Genomic DNA, 19,880 nt, shown 5'->3' on the forward strand with positions numbered 1-19,880 from the left:
GACTGGAGGTGGGCAAGGTGCTGATGCCAACGTGTGGTGAAGCATATTTCCTCTGTAAGTTCTGGCTCTCAAAGCAAACCCAACAGCCATTACCGTCAGGTCAAAGTCATTAGTGTCCAACTGTCAGATGCTTCTCCAAAAAATAATGCACCGCTTTCACAAAGGAGACATTCAGGGATGGACTTCAAGTGGGTGGGGGCCTTTACGGAGACATGTGAATGGTGGTGGACAAACCTACTTCTGCAACTCAGAACAACTCCTATATCAAGGAATCTGTCTTGTCCTTATGCCTAAAGTCCACTGCTTAGCACTTAAAGGCTTTTAAGTATTCACAACACCAACATAAAACCCTTAGAAAGGAACAAAAACACACCCAGGGGCTTTTATCAACTACCTCCTCTGCAGGGATTAGTTGAAAAGTAAGTAAAACAAGGTCTTTACAAAATTAACCAAGTGCTAGTTACCTAAGACATGTGGAAGGCCAAAAGAAAGTTCATTGAAGAGAGATTAATAATGCCAAGGAGAAAACCAAGGTTCGGCACTTGTGATGTTATCAAGAACAAACTGAAACAATTAGCTCACTGCCAGTCTCAGTTTCTATTAAGTTCAAAGTCGAACGAGTGGAGTACTCCTCATCATTGCACAGGTTTAAGTTTGCAAATAAAGCTGGGGGAAAAATAAATTTTCCAAGTTAGTCTTTTGGAGGAATTTCCTTTCTCCTAAGATTCTGTCTAGAATTCAGATAGTGGCACTAGGTAAATGGCAGTATCAGAATACAACTTGGCAGGATAACCGAGTCAGTCCCAATGGCATACTTCAACTCACTGACATTTGAAGTGTCAGCAGCTACTACAAAATTAGACAATAGTATTGGACCTGACCTTGGGGGCCTGATTCTATTTACTTAAGAATACAGAGAAAAGTAATATCTCTGAGCTTCCTTTTTTTTTTTTTATTGGTCTGTAAAATGAGGATAGTATCTACTGTAAAAAATGATGTGAGCCTTCAATGAGGTAACAGTGTGGGAGAACCTGGCACATAGTAGGCACTCTCTCTATCCCCGCCCGTGCATGCTTGGTTGCCGAAGCCCTGGCGGGCAATGACGACCGCCTCATAAGCACAGAAAGCCCCTCTGCTGACGCAAGCGACAGTGCCAGGATGCTCGCGATGCCGGATCTTATTTGGCTTTGTTAGAAGCTGCTTGACTTGCGTGAAATCTTATTCCTGCCTACATATTTCCCAATGTTCACAAAGTCTTCACCACTGCTGATCATAAATCTGATTCTAGCGAGTTAATAAATCATTCTGAGCCTCGCCCTTAGACAGAGAAGCCTTCCAACCACATATAAATAGCACTTGTTCTGAGGTACTATGGAGTTGGCCGCAGGCAATTCAGAAATAAATACTGAAGCTGCTTATGACAATATAAATTTGCCTTCTCAGCAGTATATTTTCTCTCTAATCTCCTTCTTTGCACACGAAAAATCTTCCGCTCCAGCTGGCTTTTCTCTTGTGCCCAGAAACACATAACTCAGTCTGCAAAGATAGAACCTGTAACCGTATCTTTTTTTCCACACCACCTGACTTTTTAGGCTAATTTCCAAACTTTTGGAGCCAGCAAATAATCGTTTTGTAAAGACTGCCTGTACTCTATTTCTTGATCTATTAAACAGAACAATTAAGATTAGAACTTTAAAGCCTGTATATAGTGGTTTTTCTAGAAAATATGCCACATAGTTTAGTATCAGGCAATTAAACTATGTGGCATATTTTCTCCATAGAGAAAGCAATCACTATAATTTTGTATGATCAAAGGGGAGGAAATGGCATTTAAAAAAGGCAGGGTCTTAGAAACTCAAGTTACTTAAGCCACCTGGGAGTCAGATAAACAATGTGCTTATTTTATGTAATGTGGGTGCTCTTTCTGTATGACGTATAACTATTTGGCACGTGGAAGGCACGTGTGATTACACCCAACCATTCATAGATGCTGCTTTCCATTACAATATGCTCTGAGTGGAGGTTTACTTTCCTTCTCAGAGTCTTACTACCTACAACTGATTAACTACTTTTTTACAGGGAGGCCTCTTTGGAAAAGGGTCCTACCCTCAGGTTTGCAAGCACAAGGGGGGCCCTCCGTTTAGTGGAAACCAGAGTTGCTGCTTCACAGGTGCTGCACCAGCTCATTTTGGACCTAGAAAACTTTGATGACCTTAAAATAACAGATTGCTGCCATTAGATATCTAGCTCAAGGCCCCGGCTTTATAAATTTACAGAAAATTAAAGGCCAAGACACAAGACTTCACCAGTTACATACCCATTAAATACTAAAACACACCACTTAGGTTTTGTGAGTATAATTTAATGCAGTTCTTTTAAGGAGAACGAGAGTGAAGGACTTGATCAACTATATGGTGATACTGTGCTGAAAGCAGCATGTTAGTGAGAATAATTCAGCTACTGTTACAGAAATAAACAGCTACGTATTCTTAAGAGTCAAATACTTATGCCATTTATATTTTCACAGTAAGCATTTTTAATAACTCCACATCTTTATCTGATGACCCCTTTTTGGGGCAACAATTAAGATGATAATCCCCAATTTCAGTGATCTAGTGAAATTCAAATTCAGAGGAATGTATATTCATTTTAACAATATCCACAGTGAGCAATGCACTCATTTTCTATGCTGCCATCACAAATTACCACAAACTTAGTGGCTTAAAAACAAGATAAATTTATTATCTTACAGTTCTGTCAGTCAGCTGTCCAACATGGGTCTCAGCAGGTGACAATCAAGGTGCCAGACGGGCTGCACCCCTTTCGGGGAACTCCACTGGAAAAGTTGCCTTGCTTTGTCCAGTTTCTAGAGCCTGCCTTTATTCCATGGCTGGAACCACCTTCCTCCATCTTCAAAGCCAGCAAGGTCGAACCTCTGACCTTCTGTCACTCTCGGAAAGGCTCTCTACTTTTAAGGACTTCTGTGATTAAACTGGGTGCATTCAAATAATCCAGGACAATCTCTCCATGTCAAGGTCACATTTGCATAGCCCCTTCGCCACATATTCTCAAGTTCTGGTGATTAGGCATGGCACTTTTGGGGAACCATTATTCTGCCTCACATAGAAGCAGAAATAGCAAGATAAACATTTCTTTATTGCCCATCTTCTCTTCAGAAAAATTAATATAATTTAAATATGTTTTTATAATAGGGACAATATACAGGGGAAGTATGTAGCCCAAATGAACTTTTGTACTGATTCAAACTCAGGAGAGATGATGACACACAAATTATTTCAACACTCCAGTGATGTAATATGAAACCCAACCCCTTTTCCAAGGGATACTCCAATTTTAATTATCCCTCTCCTGGCACCCTATCCCTTCATTAAAACAAATCGGTATTTTCAATTCTAAATTGAAAATACAAGAAAAAAGGATTTCAAATGTTTCATAATAGCTGTTTGTTAAAGAGATCCTATTCTTAAGTTCCCTCAAAACACTCTGAGGTCTAAAGATAACTTAGCATTTTTTAAAAAAAATTATAGTTTTACAGGATATTTTTTTAGGTCCATTAGAATTTAAAACACTGCTATTCAAAAAGTTCCTATTTTAGTCAGCCCAAAGGAGGGAAAACCCATTATTATATGGCAGAGGGACAGCTAGACACCCTGAGTGGATTTTCAGTGCAAAAGATCTTAAGTGACTCTATTTTCGAAAACAAAAATAAGGTATATACTCTAACGGGAATTTTCTGACTTTTTACCTTCTCTGTATAAAAAGTCTTAAAAAGGGGCGCCTGGGTGGCGCAGTCGTTAAGTGTCTGCCTTCGACTCAGGGCATGATCCCAGCATTCTGGGATCGAGCCCCACATCGGGCTCCTCCACTGGGAGGCTGCTTCTTCCTCTCCCACTCCCCCTGCTTGTGTTCCCTCTCTCGCTGGCTGTCTCTCTCTGTGTCAAATAAATAAATAAAATCTTTAAAAAAAAAAAAGAAGTCTTAAAAAATACATATATGGGTAGATTATTGTACTTGTATCTGATATACAAATGTATCTTTCTAATGCGAAAAACAAAACAAGAAAAACCTCTCCTGCAAATTGATGATCAGTTTATAACCAGCAGCTGAGTCTACACATGCGCATCTGAGAAGCTTTCTGTCCATTAGCAACTAAAGTGGAAGAAAGGAACACCTGTAGAGAGACAAGGGTCAACTATGCCAAAACAAATTCCACATTTTTAAAAGTGGGCAAAAACTGAAACAGATCTGCAAGTCCCTCTGACTCATATATAAAATATGCTTCTTTTTGTGTTCTTTTTAAATGTCCCCAAAACAAGTACCATACTTTTCTATGAAGCAACAGAACACATATCTTTTCATATTCATATATTACATATCAGTAAATATTTACCTAATGTTTCAGAGTAGTTTTTTTTTTTTTATGCTAGTTTAGGTAACCATATCTTTAATTCCCTTAATGCAGAATCTGAGTATTTCTGTCCAATCCTATTCTGTGTAGCTTCCCAAATGAAAGGAAGTTTGTCAGCTCATTTTGTAAACTGAAAAAAGAGCATAGCATTTTAAACTAAGGTGTTTTTTTTTTTTTTAATCCTGATCAGAAATTAATGCAAGGGACATTCTAGAAATATGACAAGTGATCCCAAACAAATAGATTGTGTTCTGAAAGTTTACTCATAAACTAAAATATATTTTTCTCACAGAAAATGATTATCAGATGTCTAGCTAGACTATAAACACCTAATTAATCAATAAGAGCCAAATGGTGGATAAAAATTAGCAAAAATGCACTATAGCTCTCAAATAAAGAAACACCTAATATGAATGCTAAATATTGACACTTCTGGAAATAACTTTTAATGTAATTTCTCTAAACTTACATATAAAATGAAAGGAAATTTTGGCTACTTTAAAGTTCCTAGAATCTGGTAACACTGATTCCATTTCAGGTTTTTACTTGCTTTAAGCATGCTGTTTAGCACTATTTTCCTTTACTTACTAGGATTAAATGACTTAGCATAGGTCTGGCATGAAGTAAGCTCTGTAAAAATCATATGTTTATGATTTGAGCCTCACAATAACTAGGCAGTAATTTTAAGAGAAGATAACAAAGAAAAGAGAAGATGTGTGTACATCCATGCAAAAAAGAATTACCTGAGATGGTATTAACTATCGTGTTTTTGAACCTTCCTTTCTAGAAAACCTGGGTCTGAGGTCCTCGGAGGCCAGAACCAGGCAACTTAGTCAAAAGGTCACTCCTTGGCTACAGCCCTGGAGCAAAGGCTAAGCAAGTCCACACTGTAGGAGAAAGTAACCTTGTGAAGCAAGTGACACCCCAGAAAGCAGATGGAAAACAAGAACTGACTCATAAGCATTTAAGCAGATAGATCCAGCCCATTCTGGGGTAAAGGCTAAATAAAGTGCTTTCCAGAGGAAGCAGGAGGGCACAGGCACCAGAGAGGCATATGTAACCTTTTGCAGCTCATGTCTGGCTAAGTCTGTGGGCCAGGCTGTTAAAAGCATTGGATCAGTTGGACAGTTGTGAAGATAAGGAAGAAATGGGCAGAGAATGGCAAGTGCTTGATCCTGTTAAAGAAAAAAGTAAAGGGAAGAATCATCATTGGATTAATCCAGTGGTTCACCAACCTGAATGAACATTAGAATCTCTTAGGCATGCCTTTATAATGCAGAGTCCTAGGCCCTTATCCTTAAAGATTCTGATTGCATAGGTCTGAATGATGATAATATTCAGCCAAATTTGGGAATTCATCAAATTATAGTTAGTTCAGTAGATTAACCTCTGGAGTAAAATTTAATTACAGAATATTATCAATTTATATTATCTTACAGAATAACACCATAAAGCTGATTTAGAAAAACTACATACATAAAGTCTACAATCACACATTTTCACACAACAAATAATATGTGTAAATATCTGAAAATATTTTTAAACCCACAAATCCAAAGTAAGCAACATATAGTTTTTTCAGATATATAAAAGTTTAAAAAACTAAAATAGGTAAATGTGCTTTCAAGTCTAAAATTTGAAATTTAGAAATTATATCTGATATTAATACTATAAAGAAAGACACTATGTTTTTTATTTCAGAAGGTTCAAGTCTTTTCATCCTCATTGAAGAAACTACATGATTGATTAAACACTGTCAGCATTATTTTCCAAAATTTTCCATTAATTTTTTTAATGCAGCCATACACCTGAGAGTTTTGAATTATACAAACATATCCATTAGCAGTCTAAGACTTACCAACATTTACATTACACTTCTTCAACAGAATCTGAGATGAACCACTAGTAAAATAGGCTATAAGATTATTTAGATGTTATGATGAGTTGGTCTGCTGAACTCCAGAATTCACAGAAGAAATTACATCTTTCAATTTATTTTTTAACAAGTAAAATTCTGCACTGTGCTAATCTGCTTTTGCATATTATTTGGAAAATGGCTACTAAGCTTTATTGTAAAGGGGTACAAAAAAATCCTATGCACAATGCAAGATGGGGAAAAGAATGGTTTACAAATTACTGATGGACACCTAGGGAATCATGTTTTTTCCTTTCATTATGGACTTCTCACAATCAAACACATTTTTCAAATTAAAGTTATATTAAGAGTTTTGGGAAAATTAAATCCCTAGCTTAAGAACTTAAGTGTCTTTAGATTTAAAATAGAAATGGATGATCATTAACTATGGTTTCTAAAATGGTGCTTTGGGGAAAAGTCTTGATTCATTGATTCTTTCTAATAACTTTTTCTTTGCTTGCTTACTATAAAATAACATACTGTTACTCTGAGGACAATTTCTGATTCAATTCCAATGCTCTTGTATCTCCATGAGTTTTGGCATTGTTTACCAGCACCTATGGGAAATCACATATAGGAACATTAGTATTTTATTAACAATAACTATTTTTAAATTCACAGAAGCCAAGTATGCCAAAAGGCAGCAAGCAACATCAAACACCACAAGAAAAAGTGACTGTGTGCAATCTTTTCAGTCATTTTTGCTGAAATAAATCGCTTAGCCAAAGCCAACATCAAAGATAAGCACAATTTATTCAAGTGCTCAATTAGTATGGATGCAACATTTTGACTGTTACCCTTCGTCAGTATTGTATAAAATTAAAGTGGTGGTTTTGTTTACAATACTGTCATCCCTAAACCCTTACCTGAAAGAACACTTTATACACAGAACTGTGCAAGTGATACTCCTCTCCTTTATTATTTTTTTTTAAAGATTTTTATTTGTTTATTTGAGAAAGAGAGTGAGCGAGGAAGAGAGAGAGAACGTGAGCAAGGGGTGGGGGGAGGCAGCAGGGAGGCAGACTCTCCGCTGAGCAGGGAGCCCGGTACGGGGCTCTATCCCAGAACTCCAGGATCATGACCTGACCCGAAGGCAGACACTTAACTAACTGAGCCACTGAGGCGCCCCAATACTCCTCTCCTTTAAAACCAAAGATTAGAATTGAGGTTCTAGATTCTAGGCTCTATCAAGAAACTTTGCAAGGTTTTCACCAGTTCCATAAACTATAATATTTAATTTCGGTTGCTCATTTGATTACTAAAACTTTTTGCTTGTTCATTTTTGAACACTGTGAAGGGTCCCAGATTTTGCTCTACTTGTAAGCTAACAAGTTAGCCTGCACAGTTTCATGGATACTGCCAAAAAACACGGTTCTCCTGGAACAGAGACAAAGGTCTATATCACTCATGGTGTAACATGAGCATCAAGACATTTACATTTTATTCCCCTTGGCCCCTAAGACTCACATGGGTGACATGATGAAAGTATATAGATTCCCATATACATACTGGTTTGCATTACAAGAGAGGAACCCTGCACCTAGGAGACCAGAATCTTTTATAATGGGCCTACCCTTTGCTCTGGAGGGAGACACTTGCGTCTGTCTTCCAAGGCTCCCTATAAAAACATCCTTGAAAAGACAGTCTGGAACAAAGAGCAGTCAGGCCATCTGCTCACAGGATGCTTAGAAATGCAAGAAAAGCATGGAGAACTGTCTACAACAGTCACAGAAGTTCTTTTTGGTTTGCAATATGTTAATTAAAATCCCTTTCTTCAAGCATTGTTTTTGTTAATATTTCTTAAATATTGTAAGTTTCACTGAAAGGCAAACAATACTTCAAATGCTTTAGATATTTAAAAAGCTTCTCATTAACATTCATTGTATTTTGTAAATTGTAAGCTCAAGTTAAGAGAATCTTAGCCTATATGTTTTATATACTCTACCTTTTTAAAAAGAATTTTAGATACGCATACATATATGTTTGTGTAGATACCAGAGCTATCCCATGAGGAGCAGAAACTGTCACATGCATCTTACAGAAGAGACAAGTAAAATAATATTTCCAAAGATAATATCAAGATCCCATTAAATCCTGCTACTTCCAAACCTATCCTACATATTTGCCTCCAGTGCAATGGTCATAGAAAAATACCACAACCAGCACCTAGCACCTTTGTCTAACTATTTTATTCTACATATCACATTATGAGAATGTACTTCCTACAGGTTAAATCAGTGGTTCTCAACGAGGGGCAATAACTGGTGTCATCTGAGATGTCTAAAACATTTTTGGTTGTCACAAGCTGGGTGGAGGGAGGAGGACAGTGCCACTGGCACCCGGTGCTTACGGTAGTTAGGAATGCTGCTAGATACCCTATAATGCACAGGACGGCAACCCTCATCCCTCCTCCAACAAAGATCCAAAATGAAATATTGTAAATAAAACCAGTGCCTTACATCAATAAGCTCGTAGTCATTTTTGGCATGTAAGTGTCTCAGCAGATACCAACGTGCAGTTGATACAATAGACTTGGGATACCCAGGCTGATACACCACTCTTTCCAAAAGTCGCCGTGTCTCTCTGAAAAGGATACTTACATTTAGTCCAAAGCATCTAAATTAACATAAGATATTTCATATACTAGTCTCACACACATTATCTTTCTCATTCTTTTGCACACACGTGGTACTGATACTTTCATGAAATAGAATAAAGGTAATAATAATGGCTAACAATTATTAAGTGTTTATTATGTGTTGGGTACTATGCTAAGTATTTTACACATATGGTCACATTTAATATTCGCAACCTTGTAAGGTCAGGTTGCTGTCACTATTCTCGTTTTGCAATTAGTAAATTAAGGCTCATTCCAAATAGAGGAGAAAGGCTCCTATTTCATGAGCACTTCTGAATGCTCTATGTAGCTCTAATCCTTTTTGAAAACAGACTGAAAACAAATCCATAAACAATAAAAAGATAATCTACACCAGAGTCAAAGTGTATAATATTAGGCTTTTTAGTATACGCTTTAACGGACGTGTACAATATGTAAACCCATGTAATAAAACGCTGATTTGCAATTGTGTTCTAAGTTTTTCTTTCCTTATTTACTAACATCTATGACTCCAGAGACTTCCGTACTAATAGATACAACACAAATTGTGGTAACTTCAAAAGTCCTGAATAAGAGGATCTTATAAATAGGAATTGGTCTGAATGGCAAAAATTAACAAGACAGGAAACAATAAATGTTGGAGAGGATGTGGAGAAAGGGGAACCCTCTTACCCTGTTGGTGGGAATGCAAGCTGGTACAGCCACTCTGGAAAACAGTATGGAGGTTCCTCAAAAAGTTAAAAATAGAGCTACCGTATGACCCAGCAATTGCACTACTGGGTATTTACCCCGAAGATACAGATGTAGTGATCCGAAGGGGCACCTGCACCCCAATGTTCATAGCAGCAATGTCTACAATAGCCAAACTGTGGAAGGAGCCAAGATGCCCTTCAACAGATGAATGGATAAAGAAGATGTAGTTCATACATACAATGGAATATTACTCAGCCATCAGGAAGGATGAATACCCACCATTTGCATTGACATGGATGGAACTGGAGGGGATTACGCTAAGTGAAATAAGTCAAACAGAGAAAGACAATTATCATATGGTTTCACTCATATGTGGAACATAAGGAATAGCATGGAGGATATTAGGAGAAGGAAGGGAAAACTGGAGGGGGGGAGATTAGAGGAGGAGATGAACCATGAGAGACTGTGGACTCTGGGGAACAACTGAGGGTTTCAGAGTGTGGGGTGGTGGGGGGATGGGTTAGCCTGGTGATGGGTATTAAGGAGGGCACGTATTGCATGGAGCACTGGGTGTTATACACAAATAATGAATCATTGAATACCACATCAAAAACTAATGAAGTACTGTATGGCGACTAATATAATACAATAAAAAATAAAAATATATTAATTTAAAAAATAGTAATTGGTTTAAAGCAGAAACTAAAGAACTTGTCTTGAAGATGTTTCTACATACGAATCACATAGTAAGTAGTTTTTTTCTTTGTGTGTATGTTGATTTGGGATGATTTTTGGTGGGGATAAAAATTATAGGAGGTATTAACAGATTACAGGGAGGTAGAGGTTAAGGCCCACTAAGTCACCCACACTGAGCTGCAGGAGAAAGTTCATTAGGAAGGATAAATTATAGCCTAAAACATTTCTTGGTCAAATTAGCCATACAAAAAACTGACCAAAAGTAAATAAATAATAAATGGTGCTGGAATTGCTGATTAGTCATAGCCTTAATCCTTCCTTCACTCCTATTTTGAGATGCTGATGTGACCTTTGCAACCTATTTATATTAAGCTCTTTGTCTACAATGTCTATCGTGTTGCAGTAACATAATGCTCCTAAACCACTGTTTTACTTACAGTTGCTCTGTATTATGTGTAATATCCATTAAAGCTAGATATTATTCTCAGAATTTGTAAAATATTCTTGCTTGGTTTTTCATCCACACGATCATTAAGTAATTTTTTTCAAATTTATTTCTGACCCCGTCCCCATCCTCCAAAAAAAAGATCACTAAAATTTGTATACTTTAATCTCAGAAGCTTTGGGTTTTTCTAGATATAAAAACCTCATTATTTATAAACATATTTCTGTCTTCTCAATATTCATTACTTTTTTTCATAGCTTAGTACCTTGCATAAACTTAATTCAATCTAGCCTTGAACTTCAGTATTTTTTATTTTGTTTCTAGAATCCACATTATACTGTTGGTGCATCCAGAGACAGCAAATCTCCAAGCCCTTCTTCACTTGAAATGCTGTCATGCCCAAACTCTCATATTCTATATCTGTGTACCAAATTATTTTTTGTAAAACAAATGTAAGACTATTTTCTTCCTTACTTGGTTACTTCAACAGCCTTTCCAAAGTAGTTAACAGATAAATGAATAACACCAAGTTTGTTACGCTAACTCTAAATCTTTGTTTCCTTGAGGGACTGAAAGTGAAGAAACATTTCCAAGAAAAAAAAAAGGCAACAAGAATTCTTCATACCTTGCCCCCATTTTGCGGTTGAATTGTAACAAAGCTTGTAAAAAGACAGCCAATGGACAAAAGCAAAGTTTCAAGGCCTCAGTTGTAGCTTCTTGAACCAAAGATGACCAGTGATCATTGGAAATATTAGCCTGTAAAAATATAAGACAGATATTAAATTGAGGCTTTCAACATGTTTACCTTAAAAGAATGAAATTCAACTCTCATTTTATTAAGTGCCTACTTCCAAGTCACCTTGTAAATGCTACAGAGGTCATTGTTCTACAGAATGATTACAATCTGATTCCTGCCCTTAAAAAGCTACAGAACAGGGCAGACCGGAAAAAAGAAAGGTTTCAAAGAGGAATATTACTTAAAAAACACTAAAATATTTCTTAAAAGAAAATGCACTATTCTACTATATAGGTGTATGAACTCTAGGAATCACTAAGCTCCTGGGATCTACCAAATATACACAACTCAATTTAACATGACTCTTTAATTGGTAGTGATAAATTCCCACATTTCAAAAATTATCGAAGGAGAGAGAGAGGGCTGAAATTAAATATTTTAATAAAATCCCAAAACAGAAAAAAGGTACAAAGCAGATCAATCAAACTCATCAATACTGAGAACTTTTTAAAGAATTCTACTTTATAAGGAAAATGTGAAGGTACCTATACATCACTTATGTTGCAAGCTTTAGTTTCTTACAACATGTACTGACTCAGAAATAACAGATAAGTATGTTCCTAAGAAACAATAAAGTGAAGATAAAATGGTGAACAGTCTGCTGAATTCTGTTAGAAGAAAAATGCACTTAAAATCTTTCATTAAAAACTTCAAACTTTCACTAAAAACTAAGATTTCATATTTACAGGTATCTAGAGTACACATTTTAATAAAGTCAATAGGATGAGTTAATACCTAGTCCATTTCAAACACTAAATTATAAAAAAGAATGTTAGAGCAATAAACTGAGTGCAGTACAGGCAATAATGTGTGTAATCAAGAAAGAGGAAGCTATAAAGATAATAAATTTGAAAATAAATTGTAAGGCATCTTCTATAAAGATGGAAGCAATGAGACCTTGGGTACATTTGGCAAAGAAAATAAGGCAAGGCTCAAAAGTAATAAAACTATTCCTAATATATTTTTATTTTTCATATTATTTTTTTAAAAGATTTAATTAATTTATTTATTTTAGGGGGGGAGCAGAGGGAGAGAGATGGGAAAAGAATGTTAAGCAGACTCTGCGCTAAGCGCAGAGCCCAACACAGGGCTCCATCTCGTGATACCAAGATCATGACCAGAGCCAAAACCAAGAGTCGGACACTCAACCAACTGAGCCATCCAGGTGCCTCATTCCCAATAATATTTTTAAAAACCAAGAGCACAGAACTCTCACTGGTTGCTTTTATGATGTACTCTCATATAAAATATTCTATAAAGTTAGCTCAAAGATTATTATATAAGGAAAAAGTGTCTCTATGTACCTGGTATATTAAACAACAGAATGCACATTTTTGTCTTCCACTGTGTCTTTAAAATTTATTATATGAAGAAGTACTTTTCCTCTGTCCCTGGATGTATATTACAGTAGGCTCCACGATTCTGATACTTATTTTTCTTAGAGTCATCACAATCTTAATTAGAATATCTTCTTCCTTTCAATACTTCAATCTTCACTCAAAGGTAGTATTTGCATCCTGCCCCACCACAGCTCCCAGATGGGGTCTGGTTACGGATAGCAGCAGATGGCTTGCTCCTCGTCCCAACCTTCACCTTTCCTTGCTAACTGTACTTTCAGACAGCTACTGAAATGCCAGAAGTCTGTGTTTGACTGCTGCCACTGTACGAGGATGCCTTGCTCTCTAGGCCTGATATTTCAATCTCTTTTTCTCATTCAGGCTTTCCTGGCTTTATCAGAGACTCCCAATTTCATGGGTAGTCTCTTATCTGCAGGACCAGCTATGTAATCTGTGGAGCCGAATGTAAAATAAAAATGCATGGCCCTTTGTTCAAAAATAATTAAGAATTTCAAGATGCTGGAGAGCATTAAACCAAGTGAGGAGCCCTGAGCAACTGCATCGAATGCATGCCTGTGAAGCAGTCCTACTCATCTGTAGTTCCACTAACCTGGACAAATGTACTCTGTTTCACTTACTCTCCACATCCTCTAAGCAACCTGGAAACCTGTAGTTTCCTTTTTGCCGAGATCCCATCACTCCTCTAGGAGGCCCTACTGGATAGGATCTAAGATACCTCCTATGCCAATCCATTTACGCACTGGCCCCGCTCATTCCGACAAACTCTAGGAGTGCTGCCAAACCCATGTCACAGCAACTCTCCTTCACTCCCTCCATGTTGTACCCAAGCATACACTCTTACCCACCTTTGGGATTCACCCACTGCAGACCACTCCCTGCCAGGGCATGTGCTCACTTTCCAAACACCTCTTTTCCTCTATCCTAACACAGCAGGTGGAGAGCCACAAGCTCCTGAGGTTATGTCATACCTGTCTATATGCTTCTAGACATGTGCCTCCAGGACCTCAGAGGCCACACAGCAAAACCTCCCTTTCTCTGACAGAATTCAGACAGATTCTTTTTTTAAATTAATTAATTAATTAACTCACTCTTCATCTGTTTATCCCATAATCAGTTACCTTCGAGGATGAAGCCCAATTGTGTACAGACTAAGAGCAAAAAATACACACTTTCTCCCTTCCTCACATTTGTGGGCATCTGTGTGTGGAAATGTGCCATACAGATGGGGGAGAAACAGAACAGCTCTCTCCAAAAAAACTTCTGCATAATCCTTCTCCAACTTCTAATCCTTTTATAGCTTCCTTACGGGTTAGGTTTCTACTCACTTTGGAAGTCTGTACCTTGACTTGTATTTCACTTTGGAATCTGTTATCTCTGAAATCTAGTATTTAATATCTTAGCTGAACCTCTCAGTTTAATATCCTAGTCCTATATTACCACACATACAGGAGCCTCTCATAAAAGTGTAACTTTACCATACTCATCTTCTGTACACTGCCAGCTGTTTACCACAGAAACGTGGCATCTCATATTCTTTTACAAAAACTGCTGGGTGTCAAATGTTACAATAAGAACAAATTAGACGTGAACAGTGTTTGAAGGTTTACAAAGGCATTTGTAAATGTTATTTCATTTGATATTCAACCCTGTAACAAGGCAAAGTAGTAGTATTATCTCTACTCCTACAGGAAAAAAAAAAAAGGCTCTAAACAGCTTAATTGGCTGAAGTTTTCACAGGGAATACATGGTAGAACCAGAACCAAAGGAAGTAGAGAGAATATTATTTGGCTGTAGTGGCTGATGGGAGGAGATGGGGTACATATGGGTATTACTAAACTGCAAGCTAATTTCCTCACTGTAAAACAGGATTACTGTGAATATGAAATAAGTTAATATGTGTAAAGTTCTGTTAACAGTAGCACAGGCTAAGCACCATATGTTTGCTATTGTTATCGCTATTGTTTTATTCCAGGTCAGATTTAATTTCCAAACATTAGAACAGATAAAATACATACCACCAAATAAAAATATTTATCAACTAACAAATAATAAGTTAGACTACACGGGTATCAACTCCAGTACACATATTCAAGAGACCAAAAGGTACTATGTGTAGCTTCCATAGCTCCCCAGCCATCAATGTCTCAAAGACACTTGTTAAACATAAATATGGGGCACACAAAACAAAACAAAACATTTGATGGCCTACAATTACCATTAACCATCATTTCTTTTCACTCAAATCACCAAAAATTTGACAACTATTATTATTTATACATTCACTGAAAAACCATTTATTGCAGAGCTCCTATGTACGGGGCAGAGTGGTAAAGCAAGGATGCAAAGATGACCAAAACAGGGCCCCTGACCTAAGGAGCTCTTAAATGTGTTCTATAGTGATAGCACCACAGCTGAAAAAATTTCCTAATCCTTAAATATCTTTGTCAGAAAGCTTAGTTGAATCAAGAAAATAACATTGGCAATGGATTACTATGGCAAAAGCATGAATTAATTCAGGCCTACCTAGGACAATTTCTTCTAATCATATAAAACACAGAATGACAGTTTATCTCTTAATTACAGAAGCCACATGCATATGATAAAAAATTCAAACACTATCAAAAGATATAAAATGAAAACCTCTTCTCTATCATTTCTTTAAAGACCCTGTGCTATTTTCCAAACTGTCATTAACTTTCTTTTTTTATCTATGTACCCATAAGCATGTGCACACAAACACAATACATTTAGACATATATTTTCTCAAATACATGTATCACTGGGATGGCTGGGTGGCTCATTTGGTTAGGCGTCTGCTCCTGGCTCAGGTCATGGTCCCAGGGTCCTGGGATCGAGTTCTGCACTGGGCTCCTTGCTCAGCGGGAGCCTGCTTCTCCCTCTCCCTCTGCCCCTCCACCCTGCTCACGCTCTCTCTCTGACAAATAAATAAAATCTTTGAAAAAAACATGTATCAAACACACATACCCTCAAATAGAATATCATATACACTGTTCGGCAGTTTGCCCCCCAAAGCACACACACACTTAAACATTTATTTTAGAGTTTTCCATGCTAGTACTGAAGACTTCTAGATTAATATATCTAACCTTGTATCAAAAAACAGGTGTCAAACAAAAAATTATTATAAGTCCTTCTTATAGAATGTCAAATTTAACTGAGAAATGACTGAAATGTTAAATCACTGGCACCTTTGTCACAGATGAGTACCTGGGTTAATTCTAACTTATAAACAGGAAACAAATATGTATATTCTGTCATAATTCAACTTTTAAATTGTAATCTTTGTTTTTTTCTTCCCCAAACAATGACAATGTTCTGCTGGAATCTATGGATTTACATTACTCTTATTTCCATCAAAAGCCCAAATACAAAGTCTATGAGGAGGCCACACAAGAAGGTGAAGAAACAACAAGAACTCAACAGAAAGCATTGTCATCTTAAAGAAAAATAAAAGAATCAGTTTTTTCATCATCATAATTATAATATGATCTTACCATATAGGCTTTTAAAGCAAGGAGAGCTAGTCTCAACAGACTCGACAGCTTCCCACTCCAACTGCCCTGTTGGGATGCTACTTGTAGACTCTTTCTATAACACATCTCTGCAGCACCCATCATTCCTTGGGACTGATATATGTATGCCAGCCACTGAGGAACAGAAAGAGAACAGAACCGAAAGAATTTAAATTTAGTACATAGTGTGGCACTCTACTTCCAATAAATTCAATAAACTTCGATGAACTTAAATTTTTAATTTAATTATTGGTAAGTTTTTGTGCCCCCCAACATCCAAAAATCATAGGTTAAGAAAGGAGTAGACATTCTGCCCATTTTATCAGCAATAGCTTACTAGCCACACCACTTCAAAGTCTTTTTAAAGAGTCTTCCATGATGGGAAGTCAGGAACAAAGTCAAAATGGAATGTAAAATCAGATATATCATGTAAATACTGCTCAAAAAGAAGTTTGTATAGCTGTATTAACCTCCAACAAAGTAGACGTGCAGACAAGAAATATGAAGAAATAAAAGGAACTGTTTCATAATTATAAGAATCAATTAATTGGAAGATATAACACTCCCACATTTGTATTCACCTAATATAGACACAGAATTAATGAAGCAAAAGTTCACAGAAATGAAAGGGAAAAAACTACTCAAATGCAGAATCAAAGTTGGAGATTTTAACACACCTATCTCATTAATGGTAAAGAAACAGACAAAAGACTCAATAAGGATATAGAAGATTTAAACAATTAATCAACTTGACTTAAATGATACATTTAGAAAACTATACTCAGTAACTGCAGTACACATATTCAGTGAAAACGTATATGCAACATCTTCTAAATCTGACCATATACTGGGTCACATTTCAGAGAACTGAAATTATACAGTCTACTCCGATTAAGTGAAATTAAACTGAAAATCAGTAACAGATAACTGAAAAAAATCCTCCTCTCCCATATGAGAAATTTTACCACATGCTTCAGAAAAAAACACGGATCAGGACACCTGGGTGGCTCAGTCAGTTAAGTGTCTGACTCTTGATTTCAGCTCAAGTCATCATCTCAGGGTTGCGCTAAAGATTCCCCTGCACCCCTCCCCGACCCCATTCGCTCTCATTCTAACACTCTCTCTCTCAAAAAAACGAACAGAAAAAACCCCCACCCCCCAAAAATGAAAAAGCAAAAAGAAAAAACTCACATGGATCAAAGAAGAAATCCCAATGGGAATTAGAAAACATTTTCAAATGAATGCCAATGAAAGCACTACATAAAATCTTGGGGGATGCATATATTGGAGAAAGATGGAAAATCTATGCTGTAAGTTTCTATCTGAAGAAACTAGGGAAAAGAAAATCTAAATCCAAAGAAAGCAAAAATAATATAGAAAAGAAATCAATAACATGTAAATAAAGTATAATGAAGAAAAACAAAACAAAAAGCTGGTTCTTTGAAAAGTTAATAAAACTGCTATTATCAAGAAAAAATTTAGAAAACACAATTACCAATATAAGAATGAAAAAGGGAAAAACATTACAGATTTTCCAAACATTACAAAGAGGGTGTATCATGAACATGATATGATAAATGATATATCCTATATATATATAATATGATAAAACCTACAACAAAAATCATATGTAATTATGAAATAGTAAATGCTTTCTACGTTAGGTTGAGAATAAGAAAAAGAATGTTCACTTGTCTTACCACCACTTCTATTTAACATGTGTATTCAAGGTTATAAACAGTGCAATAAGGCAAGAAAAAAAATCAATATACAAATATTGGAAAGAGAAAGTAAAACTTTATTATTTACAAATGACATAATTGTGTATACAGAAAACCTAAAATCGTTTAAAAAAATAAGTGAATTCAGCAAGGTTGTTGAGGGTCAACATATAAATATCAACTGCATTTCTAAGTGTTTAAAGCTAACATACAAGAAAAAAATACCATCTGTAATCCAACAAAAAATATCAACCACCTACTTATAAATTTAACACAAAAAAATGTAAAAGACCTCTACAATGAAAATTGTAAAACACGACTGAGAGAAATTTAGAACCTAAATAATTTGAGGAAAATACCACATTTGTGGATAGAGAAATTCAGTGGTATTACTTTACCAGTCCTCCCCAAATTAGACTACAGATTCATGTAATTCCAATCAAAATCCTAGCGGGACTTTTGTTTGTGGGGGAAGGAGGCAGGGTAATTGACAATTTATATGCAATTGCAAAAAACCTAAAATGACTTTAGACACTTGAAGGAGAACAAAAGAAGTTGGAGGTCTTAATATCACCTCCACACATAAAAACTAATTATAAAGCTATAAGCAAGAATAAACAAATAGATAATGGAAAAGAAGGAGCCCTATGAGACCTATGGATACAGTCACCTGATTTATGACAAAAGCATCACTACAGTTCAGTGGGTACAGAATAGTCTTTTCAAGGAATGATGCTGGGACAATGTTTTTGTCCATATCCATATCTATGGATAGACATATCCATAAGATATGTCTATCTTATGATACACATAAGAAAGGAATGAACTTTGATCCTACAACACTAACAAAAATTAATCCTGGATGGATCATATACCTAACATGTGAAATGTAAAACAAAAATTTCTAAAGGAAAACAAAAAAATATCTTCAGGAGCTTAAAGTAAGCAAAGCATTCTTAAATAGAACATTTCAATAAAGCATTAACTATCAAAAAATGGTAAGTTAGATTTCATTAAAATTAAGAACTATTCATCAAAAAATAATATTAACAGAATGCTAAGCCAAGGTACAGACGTGAGAAAATATGTGCAATACAAATACCCAAAATGCGCTTCAATCCAGAAAATACAATGAATTCCAAAAATCAATTAAAAAAAAAAAAAACAGCCCACGAAAAACAAAAGAAAAGGCACTTTATAAAGAGGACATCCAAAGGTTCAGTAAGCATATGAAAACTGGCTCAACATCATCAGTCAGGTAAATTCAAGTTAAAACTACCACAGGATACTATTACCCACCTACCGAAAAGGGAACTATTAATCACATCTAGCAATATCAGCAGTTGGAATGCTCAACATTTGCTGGTGGGAACATCAAATGGACAACCATTTTAGAAGACTGTTTGACAGGATCTACCAGAGTAAATACACATATCCCTTATCACCCACTGAAAGGCACAGGTAAGGGCAGACGTAGCAGCATTACTCAGGATAGCCAAAACCTGGAAATAATCCAAATGTCCATCAAGTGTATATTCGTACGATGAAATGGAAAAACTATGCCTACAACAAACATGAGTTTGTTGAAACAACAAAATGAGTCTCACACATGACACTGAATGAAAGTAACCAGATACAAAAGAATAGTCTGTTCACGAGATGTTCAAAAACAGGAAA

General features: G+C 36.2%; 1 protein-coding gene across 1 annotated transcript in view; it reads right to left on the minus strand.

The window, feature by feature from the left end:
* Window positions 1-19,880, minus strand: part of SKIC3 (SKI3 subunit of superkiller complex) — a 106,305-nt gene that overhangs the window by 23,276 nt on the left and 63,149 nt on the right. The window contains exons 38-42 of the mRNA XM_044383998.3: window positions 16,465-16,617; window positions 11,421-11,551; window positions 8,804-8,927; window positions 6,825-6,901; window positions 1-5,604 (exon numbers count right to left, since the gene is read on the minus strand). The exon at window positions 1-5,604 is cut by the window's left edge and continues 23,276 nt beyond it. Coding sequence (XP_044239933.2) covers window positions 6,827-6,901; window positions 8,804-8,927; window positions 11,421-11,551; window positions 16,465-16,617 — 483 coding nt within the window. The 3' untranslated portion in view covers window positions 1-5,604; window positions 6,825-6,826. The remainder of the gene's footprint in view (window positions 5,605-6,824; window positions 6,902-8,803; window positions 8,928-11,420; window positions 11,552-16,464; window positions 16,618-19,880) is intronic.

Source organism: Ursus arctos, unplaced genomic scaffold, assembly GCF_023065955.2.
Source record: "Ursus arctos isolate Adak ecotype North America unplaced genomic scaffold, UrsArc2.0 scaffold_5, whole genome shotgun sequence".
NCBI classification, from domain to species: Eukaryota; Metazoa; Chordata; class Mammalia; order Carnivora; family Ursidae; genus Ursus; species Ursus arctos.